The sequence below is a fragment of the Oncorhynchus nerka genome, linkage group LG3 (assembly GCF_034236695.1).
Source record: "Oncorhynchus nerka isolate Pitt River linkage group LG3, Oner_Uvic_2.0, whole genome shotgun sequence".
NCBI lineage: Eukaryota > Metazoa > Chordata > Actinopteri > Salmoniformes > Salmonidae > Oncorhynchus > Oncorhynchus nerka.
The window spans coordinates 22,409,908-22,435,696 of record NC_088398.1 but is presented as its reverse complement, the minus strand read 5'-3'; the positions used below and the strand labels follow the sequence as shown (position 1 = coordinate 22,435,696).

Below are 25,789 nucleotides of genomic sequence, written 5' to 3'. Positions count from 1 at the left end.
TTCACAGAGATAGTCACAAACAACTCACAAACCCTGTAGGAACTGTCAGGGAAGTGGTGCTATAGGGTGACAAAGTCGCTACACTGGTTTCTGCTGTAGCCTAGTTGAGCCTGTAATCTCTTCATTTCACAGAGCTATTGCATAACATTGTACAAACGATACAAACACTTTCGAAGTTTATTTGCTGTTATTGTTTATGTCATATATGGACTTGAGTTTTGGCTGTATGGTTCATATTTTCACATGATATGATAGTAGTACATTTATTTTCAAATTCTCTAACAAATCCTTAGTTTTAGACAAACAATATGTATTTGCTCATGAGTGTGAGGAGGTGTGCCCTTTTCAGTCCAACGGGGGAATGTCTGTTAAATATTGTTGAATTTTAGGACCACTTTTGACTCAAGAGCACCCAGTGCAAAATAACAGAACACACCAATACTTTTTAATGGGACATCTGGATGATAAAGGTTTAACGAAATCCTAAAATCAGCACGGTTGTTATTTGGGGGATAAAAGCTCACATTTTAACAGGCTTCTATAAAGCCATATGAATAGAGAGAAAAAACAATTACCCAAACAGCAGGACTCCTCAGTGTCTTAATCCTGCTCCAAACAAACTGTAATGAAACAACCTAATTTACTACAGTATTGTTACAGAGTTTAATGTGATGTTTGCATGGGTGTGTCGCTCTTGTTTCGGTGCTGGTTGTTGTTTGTGAGGTAGTCATCACTCTGTGCACTAGTCTGTGTTTTGGTTGACTGTATGTACAGGTGTAGGAACTTAATTTGATCACCATGTTGCAGAAGAACGTTCATGCAATGCAGGATATGTAAAACTGGCAGTGTATATGAGACTTAAAAAGGCTTCTGAAGTTTGTAAATTTCCACTTTGAAATTTCATTCTTGATTTTCCCTTACGAAAAATGTATCAAACCCTACAAAAATGGGCATGAATTATAATCCACATTCCCTGTTTCTGCAGGATTATTTTCCCGCTGTAGCAAACTAGCTCACCTGTAACCGTCTTGCTTCCATCCCGTTCCTTGTCCCAATCTGGGCTCAAACTCAGGACCCTCTGATCACATTGACAAATGTCACCCACAAAGCATCATTACTTGTCCCTCTACAAAAGCCGCTGGTCTGTTGAACCCCAGTATAGCGTGATTATCATCATAGCATAAATAAAAACACTGCATCAACATTGCTTGTCCGATTGAATTCCTGCCATAGTTGAATTGGTTATGCAACAAGATACACTCTACCTGTTACTTTAGGACAAAGTGGACATACTCTCATAAGAGAGTGTACAGGGTTTGTGTCTTCCCCCTCACAAACTCGTGGCTAACTTCACTCATCTACAACCGGACAAAAATGGCCCCATTTGGGATAATACCAACATCTGTTTCACAAATGTCATTTGCCTTGCAAGATCGAAGACCAAAAACAGAGATTTATATACAACTCCCTTGACAATTTTCACGAGCCCAAAAGTATGTTACAGCCTTCATAGGACTTGTTTTCATTTGTCCTGTTGTTTGGAGGAAAATGCCACACAGAGTAAACACAGTGATTGTGAAGGTCAAACACACACGTGAAGAAGGATTTTTTTTAAGTCCAAAACAACCCATTCCCTCGGCATCCGTTTTTTCACATGGCATGAGAACCTGAATTCCTTCCCAACTAAAGTGGAAAGCTGTCAAGAACACAGCCCTGACGAGGTAAAACAATACTGTAGACATGAGAAAAAGAGGGCGCGTTCAAGCCAGAATCCAAAATGATAATCTCTCTCTCAGTCAGTGGGTTTGGAGAGAGAGTGCTTGCGCTCTGAGCCCATTTGTTAGATCTAGTCCGTCAGTCCTCTGCCAGATGTTGGAGTGTAGCGTGTGATCGTCGGTCCCTCGTGGTCCTCCAGCTCGCCCCAACACACACACACACACACACACACACACACACACACACACACACACACACGCATCCTATTCCACCTCCAGGTCTACACCTCGCGATCCACATTCCACACACACTCCCTGGGTGCAGTCATGTGACCAGATGAAGGTTTAAGTGACCAGGTCAGGTCAATCACAGGAGTGACATGGTCAGTACCTCTCATTTTGTTCTTACATACTCCACGCCTACGTAATACCTAATGCAGCAGATACTGTATGTAGCATACTTATATAATGGAATAGAATAGAATAAAGTTATTCAAAAAGGGCCCTAATCGGAGGACAAAATATTAACTTGTGTTTATACAGCTTTTTTTGTTGTTCGTTTTCTGTTTTGTTACATGAACATACTATATACATATTAAAGACATGGTCCACTTGTTTACGTGACTTATTATATATGGATGGATAATATTCAGACACATCAGGTATACATGTTTTCAGTCTGAACTGTCATGTGGTGTAACGGGACCTATTGAAATGGAAGGTTCCTCCCAAATATTATTTGTATGGGTTGTTCGAGTGTTTTCTTCTCCACTGGAAGCTGAAATAAATCCTCAGAGAGAGATGATATGTGACTACCCCTGTGTAGCTTCACCATAGAGCCATCAGGGAAACATCATGCATCATAAGACACGAAAGCCCTTTTTTACCACATGTCCTCTTGTTCATTTTCCAAGTCAAACATGTGAGGTTACTGTAAGCGTTCAAGGAAACACAAGACATAAAAGAGGTGCAGTTTTCATTGTGCTTTGGACTGTTGATTTCGTATTTGTTCTCCTTTGCTTGTGACTACAGGCCACCCCGTTCTTTATGGGCTTGATGGTTGTCGAGCTGGTGGTGAGCCTGCTGAAGGATGGAACCCCATTGGCCTGCGTTAGTGATGTCGTCACCTCAGTGTCAGCTGGTATCATTTCCAGAATGCCCACGTGAGTAAACTCTATACTTTCTGTTATGTTTCGAGAATTCCTATAGGGAAGCTTAAGCCTTGTGCTTAACTAAAAATAAGGATCAATGGAGACTCTCCATAGAAGTAGCTTTTTAGTCCAGGATTTGGCTTAATTTGTGTCCAGGAAACTGGCTCATTGAGTTATATAGACAAGTAATAACAGCAGTGCATCTCTTATGATAATGTATGGCTGTATATGTACCATTCTTTTTTGTATACTGTAAGATCCTCTAACTTTGCACCTGAAATGTATTGTGGAGAATCTGTGTGCCAATCTAAACACATTTGTCCTTTTTTCCCCCAGGCTATTTGCAAGAGGTTTTGAAATAACGACTTACATCTACGTGTGGGACAACTTGCGTCTCCTGGAGCTACCCTGGGACTCTGCCTGGGCATGGTGGCTGGCTTTCCTACTGGTGGACTTCAGCTACTACTGGGTCCATCGCTTTGCTCACGGTATGGCCATCAGTCTGGGTTAGCTCCTGACCTGGGCCAAATCCATACAGTATGTCAAATACTTGAGGTGCACTTGATTTAGCTTGCCAGGTACAATGGAACCAATGAGACGCAAGGGTCGACACTTTACTCGAAGAGGGTTATACGTAAGACATTCACCACAGTCATAACAGTCCTAGATTTGTTATGACTGGTTTCATAAAGGTGTTATGAATGCCTTATGTACACCCCCTTCAATTACAGTGTTACCGAAACAAGCTGGTCAAGCTAAATGAAACACACATATTTATTGGGAAGTAGTTGTACTTGTATTTTTGGGTAAATATTGTATGGTATGCAAGGTTTGATCAAATATTAAATCTCGTCTCATAATGAAATAGCAAATAGTCTTGCATGTATTTCAATTCTACATGTCCATGAGGATTGAATTATTCGTAACAAAATGTTTTGTCTTTACTGATTTCTCTATCGAAGCAGCGTGATTCTATAATGCGCACATCTTTTTTTATTTTTGAGAGGAAGCAATTATTTGTGAGTTACGTCCAGATGTTTTTGAACTGACCAGATGTGAGAGGCTGTGATCTCTTGAGACATGGTGTCTTACCTGGCACTTCATAGGGAGAAAGCTGTAAGTAGTGCTGGCTCAATAGCAACACGGTTCTGGAGCTGCACCAAAGAAGCCCTCTAATTCTTCTCCCCATGTAGGGCTGTCTGTAACATCCTGTGATCTCATTCCTTATCACTTAAACTGCAGTTTGTACTGGACAATGATAATCTTAGCACCCAGAACAAAATCTCACATGTCCCACTGGACACAGATGTCAAATCAACGTCTATTCCACAATGGTTTAATGTCATTTCAGTGAAATGACATGGAAACAACGTTGATTCAACCAGTGTTGAATGACAATGCAGTAATACAAATGTTTTTCTCAACTTGCTTGGCAGCAGCAACATTGTGTTTGTGTGCTAAATTGTAGCTCTATTTATGTCAGAGGCACATCAAAGCATGCTCCAGATATTTCTCTATTTCAAATATGTCTGGCTTAAAGTCCAGATTGTCCCTGTGTTGACATTTGAGTCATGGGTAAATATAAACTGTGTTTTTGAAGGTGGGTAAGACACCTACCAACTGTATTGTATGATAGAAAATGACCCCTGCCAGTGCCAACCTGCCTGATTGAGTGGTCTGCCTGTCTATAAAACATCCCACGGAGGTTTATTATCCTCAATGGAAGGTCGTTAACCTTAGCTAAGCAGGTTTTTATTGTGGCATATGAAGGTAGATGACACTCTTCTCAGGCTAAGTGGATTGTAGCGATAGGTTACATAAATATCAGCCGCAATTCTGCCTATTTTAGCTTATTTGTATAGTCACCATGGCGATTGATCTCAATAGCATTTCACTAGTCCTGAATTAGAATTTGTACAGTATATTGTAATGAAGTGCTTGTGTATGTCATTCTCTCATTCTCTCCATTGTTTAAAACAATTATTCATACAATATTATATAGCTCTGGTTTATGTGGTCAGATTTTATTTTTGAAGTGTGGTATGATATTTATGTCTCAAAACTTTCCACTTACTTTCATTTCCTCCACTCCAGCTTTGACTTGCTTGTATGGAACTTAGTGGGGTCACAGCTCATTCTCTGGTGCCTGGCACTGCACTCAGTCAGGATAGAAGGACAGGACCTTTTCCCCTTCGCTACCAGAGGGAGCTACCTCTCTCACCGCAGGACAGGCCAGACCCAGTCTTCATTCACTCTTCATTCTGGCCCGGTGAGGTCATCTTGGTTAACCAGTTGTTGACCACCTGGCCTACTCCAGGGTAGAGTTTGACCAATGCAAAGTTCTCATTTCCGTATTGGTTGTTGTCTGTGTAAGTGAATGTCTACAGTATATAAGGCAGTAGACATGTATCTGTGTTTAGTTGTAATAGTCACTAAGAGACACGGATACTTTAGCTCTTGTAATTCCACAAGTATGAAAGCTAACAATGTGTATCTACATTTAATTTCACGACTTTCCTCTATTTTACAATGTTCTGGTATGACACATCAAACAGTTTAAATCGTAAATGTCTGCATCAATTGAGCACGTGAAAATCTATCTGCAATTCTATTCTGTCAAAACATATGACCTATAAATCTCAATCCTGTGTTAAAAGTGAAATTACAATAGAAAGCTGTGAAGAGGGCAGAGTGAAATCCTCCATTGGGAAATGTGAATCCTAATTAGTAGAACTGTAAAATACCAATGTGGATTTGAACAGTTTTATGGCCATTTCATAGTTTCCCCTCATGTCACTTGAAAGGACAGTCTCATTATAATTGAATGGAAAGAGCTATGAAAGTAAAAAGCCGGCCACTCTTCCGTCTTTATTGAGAAGACATTACTTGCCCTTGCTCTGGGCAGCCAGTTAGCTCTTGGGGATAGGGACCAGATAACAAAATGGCCATAGTCTCCAGGCATTTAAGGTTAGAGGCCCTCTTAAAACTGTCTGTAGGCATTCTTTATGACAGAGCTAATACAGAGTAAAGTGAATGGCAAAATAAAGCACAATTAACATGTAATATAGTTTATTCAATCCCCTAGTCAAATCTTGGTTAAGGTTCAATGAGAGGCACTGTCACAGGGGAGCTACCAGTTGGGGTGTCGCGAAAACAGTAGGTTTTTAGCTGCTAAAACGCATACAGTAGTTTTTGCCGGCATGAGCAGAGAGCAAGCCACTTTCTCAAGTGTTCTCGGTCATTGAATAATCCACAAATATAACCTTAGAACCATTCATAGTACTCCCAGTCCCAGTCTCACCACTATTTCCTCACTGTGCTCTGCCTTTCTGTTAGGTAGTTCTGCATTTCTTACCCGGTGTCATTTTCCAGTCACCACCTCTGTTTTCTCAGTAAGTCTATCGTGGCATGTATCTCTGCCAGTAGTCCTGCCAGTGCAATCTGTTATTACTCTAACTTTGTTCTAACAGCAAGGCCTCTCTCCTCATCAGCAGACTGGCAGACCATTGAAAATATATTATTTAAGGATGCTTGCATCCTTTGTATGCTGACTCACTTCTAGAAATATCTTCTAAGGGAAGCTGCATAGGGAAGCATGTACTGTACCGTGTTTTGTTTTTCATTTCACCTCTCCCAACGTGATGACATTTGCTTATTATTGATTGTCTTTCACAGTCTTCTTTCCACCCGAGAAATGATACAGTCCAGAGGCAGTTATGTTCCGAAGGCAATATGCTTTTTGGTGGTACAGAGTTGAAACAGGAAGTTTTTTTTGGAGGACCTGACTTGTTGACAGTCCTGTTGATTCTGTTTATTCTCCTCTAACCTACAGATATAGGATCTTAATTTGATCACTCTTTTGTTACTGACAATTTTCAGAGATTTGTGTGATTTACATAAATTCACTGGAAACCCACACTAACACATGGTTATTTTAACAGTATTGCACTTTTCATGTAGCCTAATTTTGGCCAACTAATAGCCTAACCACCCATCAAGCAACATTATGGACTAAACATTCAAATCCTGTTGCTGTGGGATTATAGGGGAAATTAAAATCCTACATCTGTATAAATCACACTAATAGCTAGTATCATCCCAGAACACATCTGTATCCAGCCAGCTTTCCTAAACCACAGATCAGAACCACAGGTCTCCCTCACATTGGTTCTACGTGAGATCATGGATATAGAGGAGTTTCACCACACCAGCTTTCCTCTGTGTACATCACCAGCTCATTCATATCAAAATATGTCCCCATCGGAAGATCTGTTTGCTCTGTTCTCATGCATTAGTAGCTACAGTAGTATTAACACATACTCATGTTACTGTATAGGGACACTTGGTACAGTACTCCAAGTATGCTGTAAAAAATAAATAATTGGACTCAAAAGCAGTTTAATTCCTATTTACCTGTCACATTAGTCGCCATTATATGGGGGTAATATTACTGTAAATATAAAAAATCTTCCTCCACATCAGTTCTTTCTCATCAAAAAAAAGCAACGACTCATAGTCTACACTGTACTGATGACATCCTTCACCTGAGATAATGTTTTCCAGTGTGTTGCACCTGGGTGCCTGCGTTTCACTCTCTATAGCATCCTGTGGTGTGTGTGTGTGTGTGTGTGCGTGCGTGTGTGTGCGAGTGTGTGTCTGGCCGGGCCGTCCTCTCTCTACAGTACCATAGCCTAGCCCTACGGACAGCAGCAGTTGTCAAGACAAACAGATCTGGTCGTCGCTGCGCTGTACCGGGGCTGGGGTTGCTGGGGCTGCTGGGGTTGCTGGGGCTGGGGTTGCTGGGGCTGGGGCCTCCCTGAGGAGGCTCTGCTGATCTGAATGTTATTGTTTTAAAATGAGCTCCTTTTGGCCGTGCGGAGGGGCGGGGGTTAACCTCCTGGTGGCCAGGGCTTCATAACTATTCTCTGTGACTGGAAGTTCCTGGCCCGGCACAGGTTGAAGGGTTGGAGCGCGTACAAAAGAACCAAACCCGGTCGGTCAGGATGTGGGCCGTGCTACAAGAGACCCGGGCTGCTAGCACCTCTGGGACCCAGGGATAATATCAACAATTGCTAGCAGGCCACGAAGCTCAGCTCAGCTCAGCTCAGCTCACTGTCTGAGAGTGCGTGTGTGTGGGGGGGGATTTGTCTGTACAGTATGTGTGCTTAGAGGGGCTAGACTGGGCTAAGTAAGGAAATTCAGTCTTCCTGATGAGCTAAGTGACTGAGCTGAGCTAAGCGCTCTGTGGCCCAGGAGTCTACTGCCCTCATGTTTGGTCATTTGCGACTGTCCTCTGTCACTTTTGTTTTTGTAGGACAGACTAGTTTCCCTAATGATGTTGGCAGGAAAGGTGAATCATGGTTTAGTGGGATACCTATCAAAACAGAGCTTGGACACGTTGGTGATCAGGTGTAAATAATGTACTGTATGTATACAATAAACATTTTCATTAATATGTCGTTTCTTTAGCAAGATTAGTTTGGATTTAGATTAATAGACTTATGTTGCAGTGGCACTAAGACATGAATTACAGGTTATGAATTGTATGTGCTTGACATAGAGTCACTCACAAGTCACTGTTGATTGGGAGAAACTTAAGTAAGAATTCCTCAGAATATAGAATTCTCTTTAAGTGGGCCTGACTTTGTGTGTGTGTCCGCGTGCGTGCTTGCGTGTGCGTGAGACTGGGGATTGAGGACAGCATGAAGTATTGCAGTGACAGGGGGGAGCCAGTCGGCTGTCCCAGGGTAGGGGTTATTGTGTTATAGTTGGCACTTCATGTAAGGACCTCCAATCCAAACACTGAAGGCCCTTTACATGCCATTACGAACATGATTGACAGGGCACCCAACCACTCGACGGACTGCCGATCAAAGACAAAACATTATGCCAAGGTCTGGTCACGGAGGGTGGCAATTCAAGCAGTCGATTATTATTGCTTTAAAATAATCTGTGTTCTATTGATAGGCTATAACAGATGTCCCACTATAGCTGTAGGTGACCTTATTATCTTGCTGTAGGTTGATAAACTAAAGGGGGAAAAAAGAAAAAATATATGTTTTATTGTCACCTTCTGGATAGGTGCAGTGAAATGTGTTGTTTTACAGGGTCAGCCATAGTAGTACAGCACCCCTGGAGAAAATCAGAGTTCAGTGCCTTGCTCAAGGGCACATCGACAGATTTTTCCCCTTGTCGGCTCAGTTATTCGAACCAGCGACCTTTCGTTTACTGGTCCAGTGCTATTATTAATACATTACTTAGTAATCACCTGTTGTTGCATCTTTCTGGAATTACACAATGTTTAAATGGGACCTTGGATTGCAGTACTCTGTGTTTATGACATATCTTACATAAGCACAGTCCCTGGAACTGTAGTTACAGGTTAAATATGATCTTGTTTGATCAAAGTCCAACTCGCTATCACCTAGAGCTGGGCAATATGGACTAAAATCCATATTGCGATAAATTGCCTGAACAATCAATAGAATGATACGTATATAACAATGTGCACTGCATTTGTTTTGTGTATTGTCCTTTAAACTACTAGTTTGATGGTTCAATTGTACCATTAACAATCACCAATGGCAAACTTATTTCATTTCACATTTCTCTAGCCTAGGCTACTTATCGTTATGAACGACATCAGCAAAATCATCTGTGGTTTATCGTCCCAACTCTACTCTCACCTCAGTCCACACACCTGTGGGACCTGAAGCCATATGATGCACATTGCAACACGTTAGTGGCACGTGTTCATTTGAGTAGAGTGTAAATGTCTGATCTTAACCCACTACCATTCAAACCAAACCTACAGAGATTCTTCCCTGAAAAATACAGACCTGATCATGTTATTATTATTTCCAATGACTGTCTCTGTTCCGTTTTGCATATTAGCGCGTCATTATCTACTTATCACTGATATTCAAAAAAGGTGCAAAGCCCTACTTGAGGATGTGCAGTCCTCAGCGTTTCTGCTCTTGGTGGGAAAGGTTCTCTGTGGCATTCGTTCTCATCATTAAAGGAGTTCCCTACTGAATAGGACCTGCCAAACTATGCGATGTCCTGCTGAGTCGCAGGATGAGGACATGGCTTGCAACGAAGCCTAGCAGTTCATACCTCCTACTAGTGACACCCAGCATTAATCTTAGCCCACTCCGGCCCCCCAAACCAAAAAAAAGGGGGCTAGCAAAATTCGAACAATGGCTGGATTATAACTTCTTCTGTGTGTGTAACAGTTGATCTAGTTCCTCCACGGGCTCTGACAGGAAGAAGTGTAAAAGCACACGTTAACGACTGGAGTTATTACACATGTCGATTACTCTTTTTCTCTCCTTCTCATTCCTCTTTACCCTCCTGTTAGGTTTATAGTGGGACTACAGATTGAATTCTGTTCTGGAGAGTCGGGAAATGAAGTTTGAAATCCAGTCCAGTAATGTCATTGAACTTTTCAACCAAAATTGTGCTCTCGCTGTTTTAACCATCTGTCCTCCCACACTGGTTGATAGCTTGTTGACGTTACAGAGGTGTCGAGTACTGGCAGGCAGTTTTTCTCTAAGAGGTGAGAGGGCTCTCCCTGTCTCCTAGGCTTTGGGAGTTCCTCATAGACAAGGCTGGCTGATTTTGATGGTTAGTCCACAGCTTCTTGGACGTTTCATTTTTGGCGTTCGAGGACCGATCATGGCATTCCTTTCACAGACACCTACCGTACACACCTTCACACACGCTTTCTACACGGTGTGTTTGTTCAGGTGGCGTCTCTCGACCCGTTGGGTTTTATGGCTCTCTGTTTCGATAGGATTCACAAGTTTATCAAACACTGATAGAGCCATACAGTACCTTCAAGATGTCTCTTTAGAATGAACTCTCGTAATAGAACGGATGGAGAGCTAGCCCAGTGAGTATCTGCTCATCGTACGCATGACTATATTTAGCAGGCAAAAAAATGGGCCTCCCTACATTTTCAAAACTCAGCTTTGTTGTCAACTTTAATTAGAGTTGAATTAGTCGTTTGTGTTATCATTTATCGTGTAATCATAGCACAATTGCACATCAGGGCTACCACATGGGATTTTAATGGGCATTGAGTAACTTTCACTGCTTTTAATGAAAAGTATACGTTACTATAGATAGCCTATATGGGGGCTTTGTGGTCCAGACTTAGCAAAGGTTCCTCTACTCCCATGTAGATGAAGCCAAAGCGTTTGAGGGGTGCCACTGCCAAAGAGCACAGAGAAATGGGTGGTCCGGAAACAGCTCGGAGATCCAGTGAAACTTAACAAGCGTGTTGCTTTGGATGTTAAAATGAAGTGTAATAGTAATATTAATGTAGCAAGTATCACAACACAGCAGAGGAATGTAAACTGCAGCACGGGGACATGGCTGGATGGTCAACAGCTGTAGACGAATGCTTTTATATCCTCGTTGTCATAATATCGTAATGTCCTCCTATGGTTTGCTAGATTCTTGTTTTGCTATATTTTCTAAAGACTGGCAATGAGTGTTGTTAGTTGTTTTAAAAATGAGGGTTGCCAATACTTTTTTATTCAATTCAATTATGCAATTCATTCCATTCATGAATTCAATTTCTTCATTTTTTTATTCAATCAATTCAAAGTGTGTGCAAGCGGAGTGCAAGCGATGACATGCGTGTGTCAAAATGCAACTTTTTGTGCGATTTCTACATAGTGCACCTTTAATCCTGTACAGTACTGTTTGCACTTTGCAATTGCTCCTCATGGTCATTAACAGATTAAAAGCAGGTCACTTTGTAACAGTATGAGATTAAGAGATTTAATTGTTAGACAGTGTTACAGTATGTGATGCCCTTTCTATCTGTTGCTGACTCTGTGTGTATGTGTGCGTGTGCGTGTGTGTGCGTGCGCACATGTGTTCCCACGACAGAGTTGAACTTCCTGTGGGCTGCCCACCAGGTCCACCACAGCTCAGAGTACTACAACCTTTCCACAGCCCTCAGACAATCCCTCACACAGCAGTTCTCATCATGGGTAAGAGCCCTACTTAACCACTGGAACAAATATGCTATTTTATTCTATTGTATTGTGAACAACATACTTTTGTGTGATGCTGGAGATGGCAAAATTTGATAAAGAAAATCCGGTTTTATTGTCACACACCGGATAGATGCAGTGAAATGTGTTGTTTTACAGGGTCAGCCATAGTGAAAATTAGGGTTAAGTGCCTTGCTCAAGGACACACCGACCGATTTTTCACCATGACGACTCGGGTATTCGAACCAGCGACCTTTCGGTTACTGGCCCAGCACTCTAAACGCTGGGCTGCCTGCCGCATTAGAAATGCAGATAAGTCCAACATTTGCTCCTTCACCACAATGAATGCTGTGTTATGCACGAAGTATGGTATACTGTTCTTTATCCATAGTCATAGAGCACTTTTACATGTACACTAATAATTTGATATTAAACTGATTAACTGATTATGGCAGTAGGCTGAGTTTGACATGACTCTGCTTGCCTTAATCGGCGTACGGTAATAAGTATACGCAATCTTTTGAATTATTAGGACATGTAAACACCTTAATCGTAGTTCTAGTGGTGTATTTGATATGCGCATGTGCTAGCACCAGCCAAGCGTGCCTCCCTCTTTAGAGCGAGTGAAGTGTATTCAGAACAACTGAAAGTATGCATCTTTGAAGTAGTTTCACATACAAACGTTATATGTCCGAAGTCAGAATCAAATAGGCTTCTCAAAAATAACATCGTCGCTGTGGTAGAATGTTTATTTTGATTGGTGATTTCGGATGTGTCCATGTAAACAGGATTATTAGGGAAATTGTTTTTTCTTGCAAAGCATCTAAACGATTAAATGGAACTATTATATTAAACTGACTATCCACAATGATGATCTTTTTGCGTCCTTTTAACGATATTCATTGTGTCTGTCCTCAGGTGTTCTATCTCCCCATGGCGTTGGCAGTACCACCCTCGGTGTTTGCTGTTCACATCCAATTCAACCTGCTCTACCAGTTCTGGATCCACACTGAGGTAGATGCAGCCCACAGTACCACCCAGTCTCAGGTTACCATTATCTCTCCTCATTTCGGCCCGTTTGCTTATTGTCATGCACAGTGAATGCTATTTAATGATGATTATTCATGTAGTCAATATTCTACAAGATTCATTATGCATATTTCCCAATTACTGTGATAGCGTAAACTGTAAAATAATTCCGGGATAAAGCTACTTTGACTGAAAGTTATCTCACTCTAGTCCCTATACTAACTGCTGTTAAGGGGAGCTCAAGTCAAACCTGTGTTTAATTAAAAATAATGAGATTTTATGAAATACTCCAAACAGAAGCAAGACCAGTCGTTCTCCTTTAAAGTGATTGGTAGTATCATTTTTACAATCCCCAATCGTCATTGGAATGAATGGAGTTGGAATCACTTCCATCTTTTAGTACACTATTAGTGAAAACAGTCATAAAATCACCATTTTCTGAGGGGTATAATTTATGATTTCTTTATAGACTTTTTTGATGTTGAATAATTTATTGGCACACGATTCCCAGACCTGATCCTGGAATGAAAAAGTTTGAGTGAAGCTGCAAAAAACGTTTCCATTCAAGATGAAACTCTGGCTGTTGCCAGACCACTCATTACATGGAAATAATGAATCATTTAAACATCATTTCCCAGACTGACTGTACGATCAGGGGTAGACCTTAACATCAAAATGTCTGTCAAAGTTGCACCCAAAGAAAAATCAGATTCTTCTGAAATATGTGCCTTATGGCATGATCTGTAGTGATTTTCTGTGTGTGAGTCTGTGTCTGTGTGTGTGTGTGTGTGTGTGTGTGTCTGCTTAATAGAGTGATTGAACAGCCATACGTGTTTGATTGTGAATGACGGAGGTATTGTTTTGGAATGCTTGTGCATGCATTCGTTTGTTTGTCTGGAAGGAAGTGTGTGCGTTCATATTAGCTAGTAGCTACAAGCATGCCTGTATGCATATGTGTGTGTTCAACTGTATGTAAGAGCATTATCAACAGTGTCAACTGCTTTTTGGTCTTGGCACCGCTCTCCATCCTAGTGTTGCTTTTACTTCCATTTTATAAATATTCTTCTCTCCGTCTGGGAATTTGGCCGAGGTCACGATTTCTGTCATTAGACCGGACTCATCAAATAAGAAAATGCTTTAGTCTTATAAAAAAGGGTTCTAGCCAGATACATTTAGTTGCTACTGTATGTTAACCAAAATGTTCAAAAATACCCAAGGAGTGCACTACCAGTTAAAACATACATTTGCAAAAAACATTTTTTGTATTATTTTTTGTTTAATGTATGTACATTCTCTGTCTTTCAGGTGATCAGAGATTTGGGACCTCTGGAGTGGGTCCTAAACACCCCCAGTCACCACAGAGTTCACCACGGTAAGAAAGAAAGCCTCTTCTTCTCTTCTCAAACACACACATTCTTACCATATTTGACGTGAGCTGATCAGTGCAGTATTGGCGAAAAAAGAAAAATGATGTGTTGCATTTCATTGGCAGGGCGAAATGAATATTGCATTGATAAGAATTACGGGGGAGCTCTGATAATATGGGACAGACTATTCGGTAAGTAAAGGTTCACAGGGTGATTGCTTGTTGTAATATGGCGTTGTCATTATAACTACATTCTCTTATTTTGATTGATCAGGGACCTTTGCTCCAGAGGGCAATAAAGTTGTCTACGGTCTCGTACACAAAATAAACACATTTGAGATCTTCCATATTCAGGTTAGTCCCAAGAGAAAATACAAAATACAAGATCATTTTCTTATTTGCTGCGTTTTATTTTGCACACTGTAAGATATAAACTACTAGACTATAAAATGCATATACAAGCTATCAAAGAGCAAATTGTCATAGTGTTTAGACTGAGCTGACGCTGCATGCAAACTGTCTGATTGTCCCCGTATTACATCAGTGGAATCAAACCATTTGTAGAGCAGTTACTCTCAATCAGTATATACAAGTAAATGTTACCACTGGAACAGCCATGCTGTAACCATAACATTATTACGCAACCTTAAACAAACCTCCCAGCAGAGGTGAAAGAATCCAATAAAATGAAATACTAGAAGTTGTGTTTGATTATTTTCACTGCCCTTACCGCTGGCAACCTACCGCATGAGCAATGCCTCCCAAATGGAGGGACATTCTCGGCAAAGTATTAATTAACGCACAGATTAGCATTGACAACCATGAATATGTAGTAATATCAGGGCTTTTATAGTAAAACTGCTTATGTTATATAATGTGACTGTAATGTGATGGTATATATTTTATATTTTCCCTTTAGTTCCATTACTATAAATACTTGTGGAGGAGGTTCAACAGATACAAGAAAATCTTCAATAAATTGGGCGTCCTCTGGAAAGGACCCAGTTGGAAACCTGGCAAACCAAGGCTGGGGGATCACGCAGAGGTGCCCGAGGTACTGCCACGTTCAAAATGAAGTCATGTTTTGTCATTAGAGGGAGAGAGAAAACGAGAGAGCGATAGTGAGAGAGGGTGTGTAAGACGTGTGGAATTATGGAGAGACAGAGAGTGTGAAGAGGGAGTTGAAGACAGTGTTCTAGCATTTTTGGTGTATCTGCATTCTCAAAAGGGACACATTTGACACTTTCATACTTCATTACCTATCACTATGACGTAAAGAAGAGAAAAGGGTGTGTGTGTGTGTGTGTGTGTGTGTGTGTGTGTGTGTGTGTGTGTTACTATAGTGCCAATCAGGAGCCCCAGCGGTTGGCTTTGAAATAGCGCTGATGGTGGCACATATTTAGGCCCTTCACACTTAAAAAAAACTCCACCCCTCGACTTTATGATTAAATTGGCCCCTAAACTCTTGCATGGTGATTCTAAACATGTGGAGGGTGCTGGAATTTGCCTGAAATATCTTGAAAGGCTTGCCATTGTAGGCCTAGACGAGTGCGTTGATATTTTCTAAGGGGAGAGTGAGAGAGAGTCAGGGTCGAATGTGTTGGCTTTTGAGGCTAAGCAGAGCTGTGGGCTGGAACACCTACAAGGGTAGTGAAGTGAAGGAAACTCACTCACCCAAGACCCCTGGAAAACCCCTGCAAGAAACCTGTACCAATTTAACATGTAGTTCTCTACAATGTGGTGTTTTAAACAAAGTTTTAAAGTACATACAGTATAGATGTTCTGTAGTGAATCATTTCAAAGTATCTTATTATGTGCGTAAAGATAAGCCATGTTAAAAAATCGCAGCATTCAGGAATCATGTTATATTGTCTCATCTTTTTGTGTAGCTGTATTAAATTGCTGTTTTAATATTTTTTTTATTATGTCATTGATAGGTTACTGGAGAAGAGCTGCCATTCAATCCCAGTTGGCCTCTGGCTCTGAAAGTCTATGTCTGCATACATGGTCTAATGTTGTTGGGTGTTTACCAGGATCTGTTTGAGTCAAGGCTGGTATGTATTGTCAATCCCAAGAGTTTTTTTAAATGTGTTTTTACCTTTATTTAACTAGGCAAGTCAGTTAAGAACAAATTCTTATTTTACAATGATGGCCTAGGAACAGTGGGTTAACTGCCTTGTTCAGGGGCAGAATGACAGATTTGTACCTTGTCAGCTCGGGGATTTGATCTTGCCACCTTTCGGTTTCTAGTCCAACACTCTAACCACAAGGCTACGCTGCCGCACCAAGTTACCAGTCATAGATAATCAACTGGGATTGAAAACACATGGGCTCTATCTTATTTTAGCCATTTTAAATAATGTCATTTTCATTTTCTCCGAAGGAAAGAAGTCACAAACATTCTGTTTATTTTAGCTTATGACATTCTTCATTGGGTTGTTTTTCTACAGTATTTACCCAGAAAAATAGTGACTCGGCTACCATCAAGTCAGAATGACTCACTGTCAGTCCTCTTTAAAATAACCTTTGTCTATTATTTTCCACTCTCAGAGCCAAAATCCCCCCTTAAAAAAAAATCAAATCAGGTTCCTCAGTAGTTATCTTTGGACTGCTTTTTTCCCCAGGCATAGTTTTGGTTAGCCAAAATGTGCTGTCCCACCCAGCCCTTCAAACTGAGACAAAATGGCCTGTCTTCATGTGATTCCTACCTCCATGGTGTTCCCTTAGTTGTGGTCCTCCCTCCACATAGGCCCACAATCAAAGAGTTCCCTCCTCTTATTGGCCACCAGCGCATGAAACAGCAGCATAGCAGCTGGTGGTCTAACAGTGAACACAAACGCCTTAATTGCCAAGTCAACCATTTCCCAACCATTTCCCAACCTAAATAGCCTTTAGGATGCTGTAATCAGAATTTCCAGGGAAAATAACAAAGTTAGGACCTTGGCCTGGCAATAACTCATGTCCATGTATGTATGTATACCTCCCTGTTCACTAGGCACTAGGAACGTATTTACCGTGACTATTGATGATGCAGTGTAACACAATTTATGGTCTTAGTGTTAATTCAAAGATATTAAAACATTTCAAACAAATGAACTTAGCCCTCCGGCGCCGACAGAGATGGCCGCCTCGCTTCGCGTTCCTATGAAACTATGCCGTTTTTTTTTTTTTTTACGTGTTATTTCTTACATTGGTACCCCAGGTCATCTTAGGTTTCATTACATACAGTCGAGAAGAACTACTGAATATAAGAGCAGCGTCAACTCACCATCAGTACGACCAAGAATATGACTTTTGCGAAGCGGATCCTGTGTTCTGCCTTTCACCCAGGACAACGGAATGGATCCCTGCCGGCGACCCAAAAAACGACTTCGTAAATGGGGGAAACAAAGCGGTCTTCTGGTCAGACTCCGGAGACGGGCACATCGTGCACTACTCCCTGGCATACTTCTCGCCAATGTCCAGTCTCTTGACAACAAGGTTGATGAAATCCGAGCAAGGGTAGCATTCCAGAGGGACATCAGAGACTGTAACGTTCTTTGCTTCACGGAAACATGGCTCACTGGAGAGACGCTATCGGAGTCGGTGCAGCCAGCTGGTTTCTCCACGCATCGCGCCGACAGGAACAAACATCTTTCTGGTAAGAAGAGGGGCGGGGGCGTATGCTTCATGGTTAACGAGACGTGGTGTGGTTACAACAACATACAGGAACTCAAGTCCTTCTGTTCACCTGATTTAGAATTCCTCACAATCAAATGTTGACCGCATTATCTACCAAGGGAATTCTCTTCGATTATAATCACAGCCGTATATATTCCCCCCCCAAGCAGACACATCGATGGCTCTGAACGAACTTTATTTGCCTCTTTGAAAACTGGTATCTATATATCCTGAGGCTGCATTCATTGTAGCTGGGGATTTTAACAAGGCTAATCTGAAAACAAGACTCCCTAAATTGTATCAGCATATCGATTGCGCAACCAGGGCTGGAAAAACCTTGGATCATTGCTATTCTAACTTCTGCGACGCATATAAGGCCATGCCCTGCTCTCCTTTCGGAAAAGCTGACCACGACTCCATTTTGTTGATCCCTGCCTACAGACAGAAACTAAAACAAGAAGCTCCCGCGCTGAGGTCTGTTCAACGCTGGGCCGACCAATCTGATTCCACACTCCAAGACTGCTTCCATCACGTGGACTGGGATATGTTTCGTATTGCATCAAACAACAACATTGAAGAATACGCTGATTCGGTGAGCATGTTCATTAGAACGTGCGTTGAAGATGTTGTTCCCATAGCAACGATTAAAACATTCCCAAACCAGAAACCGTGGATTGATGACAGCATTCGCGTGAAACTGAAAGCGCGAACCACTGCTTTTAATCAGGGCAAGGTGACCGGAAACATGACCGAATACAAACAGTGTAGCTATTCCCTCCGCAAGGCAATCAAACAAGCTAAGCGTCAGTACAGAGACAAAGTAGAATCTCAATTCAACGGCTCAGACACAAGAGGTATGTGGCAGGGTCTACAGTCAATCACGGATTACAAAAAGAAAACCAGCCCCGTCACGGACCAGGATGTCTTGCTCCCAGTCAGACTAAATAACTTTTTTGCCCGATTTGAGGACAATACAGTGCCACTGACACGGCCCGCAACCAAAACATGCGGACTCTCCTTCACTGCAGCCCACTTGAGGAAAACATTTAAACTTGTTAACCCTCGCAAGGCTGCAGGCCCAGACGGAATCCCCAGCCGCGCCCTCAGAGCATGCGCAGACCAGCTGGCTGGTGTGTTTACGGACATATTCAATCAATCCCTATCCCAGTCTGTTGTTCCCACATGCTTCAAGAGGGCCACCATTGTTCCTGTTCCCAAGAAAGCTAAGGTAACTGAGCTAAACGACTACCGCCCCGTAGCACTCACTTCCGTCATCATGAAGTGCTTTGAGAGACTAGTCAAGGACCATATCACCTCCACCCTACCTGACACCCTAGACCCACTCCAATTTGCTTACCGCCCAAATAGGTCCACAGACGATGCAATCTCAACCACACTGCACACTGCCCTAACCCATCTGGACAAGAGGAATACCTATGTGAGAATGCTGTTCATCGACTACAGCTCAGCATTTAACACAATAGTGCCCTCCAAGCTTGTCATCAAGCTTGAGACCCTGGGTCTCGACCCCGCCCTGTGCAACTGGGTACTGGACTTCCTGACGGGCCGCCCCCAGGTGGTGAGGGTAGGCAACAACATCTCCACCCCGCTGATCCTCAACACTGGGGCCCCACAAGGGTGCGTTCTGAGCCCTCTCCTGTACTCCCTGTTCACCCACTACTGCGTGGCCACGCACCCCTCCAACTCAATCATCAAGTTTGCGGACGACACAACAGTGGTAGGCATGACTACCAACAACGACGAGACGGAGGTGAGGGCCCTCGGAGTGTGGTGTCAGGAAAATAACCTCACACTCAACGTCAACTAAACTAAGGAGATGATTGTGGACTTCAGGAAACAGCAGAGGGAACACCCCCCTATCCACATCGATGGAACAGTAGTGGAGAGGGTAGTAAGTTTCAAGTTCCTCGGCGTACACATCACAGACAAACTGAATTGGTCCACCCACACAACCTCAGGAGGCTGAAGAAATTCGGCTTGTCACCAAAAGCACTCACAAACTTCTACAGATGCACAATCGAGAGCATCCTGTCGGGCTGTATCACCGCCTGGTACGGCAAATGCTCCGCCCATAACCGTAAGGCTCTCCAGAGGGTAGTGAGGTCTGCACAACGCATCACCGGGGGCAAACTACCTGCCCTCCAGGACACCTACACCACCCGATGTCACATGAAGGCCATAAAGATCATCAAGGACAACAACCACCCGAGCCACTGCCTGTTCACCCCGCTATCATCCAGAAGGCGAGGTCAGTACAGGTGCATCAAAGCTGGGACCGAGAAACTGAAAAACAGCTTCTATCTCAAGGCCATCAGACTGTTAAACAGCCACCACTAACATTGAGTGGCTGCTGCCAACACACTGACTCAACTCCAGCCACTTTAATAATGGGAATTGATGGGAAATTATGTCAAATATATCACTAGCCACTTTAAACAATGCTACCTAATATAATGTTTACATACCCTACATTATTCATCTCATATGTATACGCATATACTGTACTCTATATCATCTACTGCATATTTATGTAATACATGTATCACTAGCCACTTTAACTATGCCACTTTGTTTACATACTCATCTCATATGTATATACTGTACTCAATACCATCTACTGTATCTTGCCTATGCCGCTCTGTACCATCACTCATTCATATATCTTTATGTACATATTCTTTATCCCCTTACACTTGTGTCTATAAGGTAGTAGTTTTGGAATTGTTAGCTAGATTACTTGTTGGTTATTACTGCATTGTCGGAACTAGAAGCACAAGCATTTCGCTACACTCGCATTAACATCTGCTAACCATGTGTATGTGACAAATACATTTGACTTGTTTGATTTGATTGAATTACACCATGGGTATAGATGCACAGCCCTCGTGTCGCTACAAGATGCACGGCCCTCGTGTCGCTACAAGATGCACGGCCCTCGTGTCCCTACAAGATGCACGGCCCTCGTGTCGCTACAAGATGCACGGCCCTCGTGTCGCTACAAGATGCACGGCCCTCGTGTCGCTACAAAATGCACGGCCCTCGTGTCGCTACAAGATGCACGGCCCTCGTGTCGCTACAAGATGCACGGCCCTCGTGTCGCTACAAGATGCACGGCCCTCGTGTCGCTACAAGATGCACGGCCCTCGTGTCGCTACAAGATGCACGGCCCTCGTGTTGCTACAAGGTGCACGGCCCTCGTGTCGCTACAAGATGCACGGCCCTCGTGTCGCTACAAGATGCACGGCCCTCGTGTCGCTACAAGTTGATTTCAGGTTGGGTAATTGTACGATGAGAACAGACAGGTAAATTGACCAAGTCGAAACGCTAATTCCTCAACTCAGAATCCAACCAATCTCTTGTCCTGAAAATAATAATGGTAGTGATGATTACCATAATAATAACGAGTTAATCTCCGGGTCTCTGGGGATATAGAAAGAATAACATTATCAGTCAAGTGCTGGAGTCACTGAAGCACTAACAGGTGGTGAATTTCATTTATTTTCATTCAGTGTTATCGTTGAAATATGATATGGGACAAAATCAAAAATGTGCGCACTGAGCCGGCATGAAAATCCAATCATTTAAGTTGTGTCTAGGGTCCATTCCCCCAGGGTAGAGATAGCCAAAGTAAAGATCATGTAACCTCACTGACCTGCTTTGTCTCCTGGGTAACAGTACCAGTGGGTACAAGACAGCATAATAACCTAATAAAATGTAATAAATAAATCAAATACAATGACCAAATAATACAATGCTGAATAGATAATTAATGGTAATTAGCTTACAATAACTGTGTAGTTACTGTATTACTGCCAATTTAGACCTCGCCTTAAGCGTTACTAACTCTAGTGATGGTTAAGTTTACTGTGTGTCTTTGGAATCCATGTAATGGAAACATTTTAGTATAGTTGATTCATAACCTCTTATTTGCCCCAATTGAATACATACAGTAGCGCCCCGCCTATACTTTCCCACGTGTGGGTTAGGGGAATATGGGGTATAACGATTATAGGGCCTGTACCATATAAACATTAAGAAATACTACTTTATTGCTTCCTGTTGATATGTTGATGCTATATATGGCCTGTTGGGAATGTACATTGTTGTGTAATGCACTGCATGGAAGGAGACCAGTGAGGTTTGCATGTCAGGGCCTCTGGGCGGAGTGTTGAAGATCCAACCCCTGCTCTGGCAGACCAATCGAGTCCCTTAGGAGAAGCTAGTCTTACAGCTGTCTTTTAGGTTAGGAACTTAAGGCCATGCATTTTCGCCACTGATGTATCCATCCACAGGTTGGGGTTGTGTGTGCGAACAAAACGCAAACAGCTCACCAAGGTCAATGTCAATGTGTACAGTATAGGACTAGTGTTCTTCATAGTGTTTGCTTTGGCTTGATGTGTAGCGGTACTGAGAGCTATGCACCGCAATGTCTTCCACTCTGGTCAAGTCCCTTAGCAGGACTCAACAGACATGGTCAGAGGTAATATCCCTATTATATTGAGCGTGAGAAAGAGAAAGGGGATACCTAGTCAGTTACACAACTTTAATGACTTCAACCGAAACGTGTCTTCCACATTCCACCCAACCCTTCTGAATCAGAGAGGTGCTGGGGCTGCTTTAATTGTGTGAGTCACAGTTACTGGCAAGACTCTACACTACATTGTGTAGAGGACCTAGATGTAATATAAATGCTTACTGTGTATAGATGTGTAGTTTGGGCTATTAAAAGGGACATGGTTCATGACTTCACTCGTAGTCAAATCTCCTGTGCCCATAATTCACCATACAGATGCAGGATCTTAATTTGATCCAGTTTGCTTCAACAGAAAAAGAATCCTACAGCAAGAGGAAACGTGAATTATTATGTTGATTATAATTTATGGACATTTTTGTAGGGGTTGATACATTTTTTTTGTAAGGGAAAATCAAGTCTGAAATTTCAACAAGGAAAGACAAACATCAGAAGCCTTTTTAAACCTGAAAGACACTTTTAAGTTCTATATATCCCGCATTGCATGAAAGTTCTCCTGCCACAGGGTTTTCAAATTAAGATCCTACATCTGTACTTGATGTTTATTGTATTTTTCCCATAACTTTTTCTCATGATAAGCATTAGTTGTGTGTTTATGTTATAGATGCTATCCCAGCTGACTGTTCTGATGATGACTGGCTACATTCTACTCAGTCTGACCTCCATTGGCTTCATCATTGACCAACGGTACTGTACTGTCACATATCACTGTTACTGTACTGTTATCCATCACTGTAGCTTGGAATTAAACACACACAGATTGGTCCACTTCAAGGTTATGTGGGCCAACCCAATTTAAGTCTAACAATTTAGAAAATTGACATGGAAAAACACTTCAATAATGACTGATCAATAGATTCTCTCATATCTATTGGATTTCAATACCATGACTGAATTGACTTGAATCAAATGAGTCGAAATGCCACTTCAACCAGTTCCTTATTGGCAGTTGTTACGTTCTTTCCCTATGCAGGCCAACAGCACCCATGTTGGAGTTGCTGCGCTGTGTTCTGATGATGATGCTGCTGCGATACGGCTACATGACTGCACCAGCACCACTGTTTGTGCCCATTGAGGTAGGAGACTGACCATGCTGCTACTACAAACCATTTTTAGAAACCCCTTTTGGAGAATGATACGATGTGCTAATCTATCATTTATGCCCTCGTCTGAGGGCATAGAGGTGTGATAACGGTATCCTACTGTAATGGAAAGCTAGAGATATAAGTAGGCATTTATCCACACCATTTCATTGTCCCAAACATTTTACTAGAAAATACAGACATACTGTACGTGACAAGGAGACCGAAACATACTTTCAGAGGTAACAATTAGTGTAATTACAACCCTATTAACCAATCAATAAGAATGTTGTTTTTAACGACAACCATGTCAAAGGGTGTCAGAAAGTAGTGCAACTAGCAGAATGCCCTCCAGGCGATGGAGGGATACGTGGGGCGTGGTGTGTGGGGGGAGTTGCCACTTTGATGATGAGCGGAGTCGACAGCCAGTCTTTAGTGGCCATTAGGTCTAGTTAGAGCATTGGCCCTTCCTGTAGCCAGCCATGCTCTGTGGATGAAGCTGCACTGTGTTTAGGTGTAACAGTAGGCCAATACAGTAGTGTGTGTCCCTGTATGTGTCCTGTGTGCCTCATTGTGTTTGTGCGTGTGCGTTAGCGTGTGTGTGCATGTGTGTGTGTGTGTGAGAGAGAGAGAGACTATGTGTGTGTGTGAACCGTCACTGGCCCCACATTTACCTGCGATGTATGACACTTGCGGTGGAGTTCTAGATCATGGCTGACCTTTCATTACTGGCCACTCTCTCTCTCTCTCTCTCTCTCTCTCTCTCTCTCTCTCTCTCTCTCTCTCTCTCTCACTCTCTCTCTCTCTCTCTCTCTCTCTCTCTCTCTCTCTCTCTCTAACTCTCTCTCTCTCTAACTCTCTCTCTCTCTCTCTCTCTCTCTCTCTCTCACACTCTCTCACACCCTCTCTCACTCTCACTCCCTTGTTCCCTGCCATCCCAGGCAGTGCGAACTGCAACACTTCTGGAACCAATTAGTCTAGTCTGCCGCTAACCAAAGCTGGCTGATGAGATTCGCAGTGAGCACTGCGGCTGAATCGCTACTTTTATTGCGTGACTCCACATCTGCACACTCAGGTGTTCAAAAAGGAGACTGGAGTTTTTTCCCCAGACCCTTTTTTTTCAAGATGATAAAAACAAATAAAAACAGTTGAAAAACGTTTTCATTGTGACTTATTCACTACATGCTACATGGCAGTACTTTCTCCATGACATCTTTGTTTTATGTACTCTTTCTGCGAATGAGTCATTAGGTCCTATTCAATGTCTCAGTATTTCAGTTGGAGCGTAATAAATGTCGCCTAAGCAAGTGGTGCCCATTGAAAAGCATTACAATTTTCATGAAACGTTTCCTGACTTTGTACCTCGTTCCCCATTTCTACAAGTGAGGCAGCAAAGAAACCGAGGTACAGTAATGATATATTGTCCTGACGTGTGAGGTAAACGGCCAACTCAGTTGCTGGCAGGAGGCGTTTTGAAGTCGCGCCGATCAATTAACGCTGGGGACTGAAAGTAATCACTCATTCGATTCCACTATTAAAAAAGAACTACAAAAAAATAGGTTGAGTTGAAGCACTTAAAGCCCACTGGCGTGATATACAGCACCCTTAAAGCTCACTGTGGTATTTATAGTGGCTCTGGAGATTTCCCTTGTAAAGCTGCAGGCTTGACCTGTAAACCAAGGCTGGGGTACCTCTCACCCTCCCTCCCTTCCCCACCCACACCCACTGTCTGAGTGGCACACATGGAGCCAGGCTGTATTAGGTAGAATTGTGGTGTGTGGGCGGGCGTAAAGTGTGTGTGTGTGAGAGAGAATATATATGTGTGTGTGTGTGTGTGTGTGTGTGTGTGTGTGTGTGTGTGTGTGTGTGTGTGTGTGTGTGTGTGTGTGTGTATACACTACCGTTCAAAAGTTTGGGGTCACTTAGAAATGTCCTTGTTTTTGAAAGAAAAGCAAAACAATGTGTCAATTAAAATAACATCAAATTGATCAGGGCATTTGTACTAGGATTAAATGTCAGGAATTGTGAAAACTGAGTTTAAATGTATTTCGCTGAGGTGTATGTAAACTTCCGACTTCAACTGTATTTATATTTTTATTTACTGTTTGTGTTTGTGTGTGTATATAAATGTGTGTATGTGTGTGTGTGAGAGAGAGAATATATATGTGTGTGTGTGTGTTTATATGTATGTGTGTGTGTATGCGTGTGCCTGCAAGCTTGCGTGTG

The 25,789-nt window shown here is 42.4% G+C and overlaps 1 protein-coding gene across 2 annotated transcripts in view; it reads left to right on the top strand.

Annotated features, from left to right (window-relative positions):
- The window catches only part of agmo (alkylglycerol monooxygenase), a 39,417-nt gene that overhangs the window by 435 nt on the left and 13,193 nt on the right, over positions 1-25,789 (top strand). The window contains exons 2-12 of one of the 2 annotated variants that reach the window (XM_029626209.2): positions 2,748-2,878; positions 3,203-3,354; positions 11,768-11,871; positions 12,793-12,888; positions 14,209-14,275; positions 14,396-14,461; positions 14,544-14,623; positions 15,189-15,323; positions 16,207-16,323; positions 23,086-23,168; positions 23,455-23,557. In XM_029626209.2, coding sequence (XP_029482069.1) covers positions 2,748-2,878; positions 3,203-3,354; positions 11,768-11,871; positions 12,793-12,888; positions 14,209-14,275; positions 14,396-14,461; positions 14,544-14,623; positions 15,189-15,323; positions 16,207-16,323; positions 23,086-23,168; positions 23,455-23,557 — 1,134 coding nt within the window. Of the gene's footprint in view, positions 1-2,747; positions 2,879-3,202; positions 3,355-4,960; positions 5,136-11,767; positions 11,872-12,792; positions 12,889-14,208; positions 14,276-14,395; positions 14,462-14,543; positions 14,624-15,188; positions 15,324-16,206; positions 16,324-23,085; positions 23,169-23,454; positions 23,558-25,789 lie in introns of those variants that run through there. The other variant, XM_029626219.2, reaches the window with a different exon arrangement.